This window comes from Anopheles darlingi, chromosome 2, assembly GCF_943734745.1.
Source record: "Anopheles darlingi chromosome 2, idAnoDarlMG_H_01, whole genome shotgun sequence".
NCBI classification, from domain to species: Eukaryota; Metazoa; Arthropoda; class Insecta; order Diptera; family Culicidae; genus Anopheles; species Anopheles darlingi.
In genome coordinates, this window is record NC_064874.1 from 83,380,046 (window position 1) to 83,381,152 (window position 1,107).

Below are 1,107 nucleotides of genomic sequence, written 5' to 3' on the forward strand. Positions count from 1 at the left end.
AGCTTCTTATTTGATTTAGTGTCCTGCACCTCACTTCGCTGGTCCATTTCAAGAGAGTATCACAATTTACTGTTTACCGTTGGACCAACTATCCAACGGCATCCAACGGTAAGGACTGCAAAGTACGACTGTACTGGCAACGGCGGAGGTTAAATAGCTTGACAGTTTATGACCCTCGGCTCAAGGAATTTCGGTTCCCTTCCCTGCCGTTGCCAGCGCCACCAAACGCAGCAACAAGTGTTTTGCTTCCACGTGCTCCTGCACACTAGATTGGCCCATGGTAACAGTAGCCCGATACAGGCTGAGGGTTACAGGGGCTACCCTTGGATACCAACATGGTTTCGGGCTGGTATTGATCAAACGAAGTGGAATTGAAAGAATTTTCAGTTCAGTTGCACTTCTCCTTCGGTTTGGATGTCCTTTTTCTGTTACTCGTGCATTTGCGGGCAAAGCGTTTAAAGCATTAATTGCGTTAACCTTGGTTTTTTATTCGGAGAGAGCCCGAGCAGTAGAAGCGTCCGGAATGAGATTGATAAAGATATATCTCCGTTACTATCCGCCAGGTAAGGGGCAGGATTTTTTATAGCCTTGCTATGCTTGCAGATGTCCTTGAATACCATATCCCACTTTCCCCTTTCCACAGGAATTGCTCTCAATTATCAGAAGAAAGGAGTCGAGGGTACGAAAATGATAGATCTGTTCGACCTTACGCCAAGGTTAGTTGAAGAGCGATCGAATAGTAATCACCCAGCAGTGGCCATAACACTCCTCTCCAATTACAGCTGTGATCTCCAAGTGCTAACGAAGCAAATTGCATCCACCGAACCACTGATTACCCAGGAAGTGTTCCCCCAGGTTACGGAAATACTGGAAAAGCTGCAGAAGAAGCTCAAGGAACCGGTCAAAACCAAGTTCTACCTGTTCAAAACGCTGCAAACACACATTCTACCTCTCACGAATGTGTGCTTCGATAAGTCGGGCAAAAAGTATGTATCAGTTAACACCTAATAGCTACTGAAACTTATCCGTATAAATTGCTTTCGGTTTTTACTATGGTTTCAGATGCATAACAGGATCCTACGATCGGACATGCCGCGTATGGAACGT

The 1,107-nt window shown here is 45.6% G+C and overlaps 1 protein-coding gene across 1 annotated transcript in view; it reads left to right on the top strand.

The window, feature by feature from the left end:
- Positions 1-502: 502 nt before the first annotated feature.
- The window catches only part of LOC125952669 (dynein assembly factor with WDR repeat domains 1), a 4,104-nt gene continuing 3,499 nt past the window's right edge, over positions 503-1,107 (top strand). The window contains exons 1-4 of the mRNA XM_049682279.1: positions 503-563; positions 644-716; positions 783-986; positions 1,063-1,107. The exon at positions 1,063-1,107 is cut by the window's right edge and continues 78 nt beyond it. Coding sequence (XP_049538236.1) covers positions 524-563; positions 644-716; positions 783-986; positions 1,063-1,107 — 362 coding nt within the window. The 5' untranslated portion in view covers positions 503-523. The remainder of the gene's footprint in view (positions 564-643; positions 717-782; positions 987-1,062) is intronic.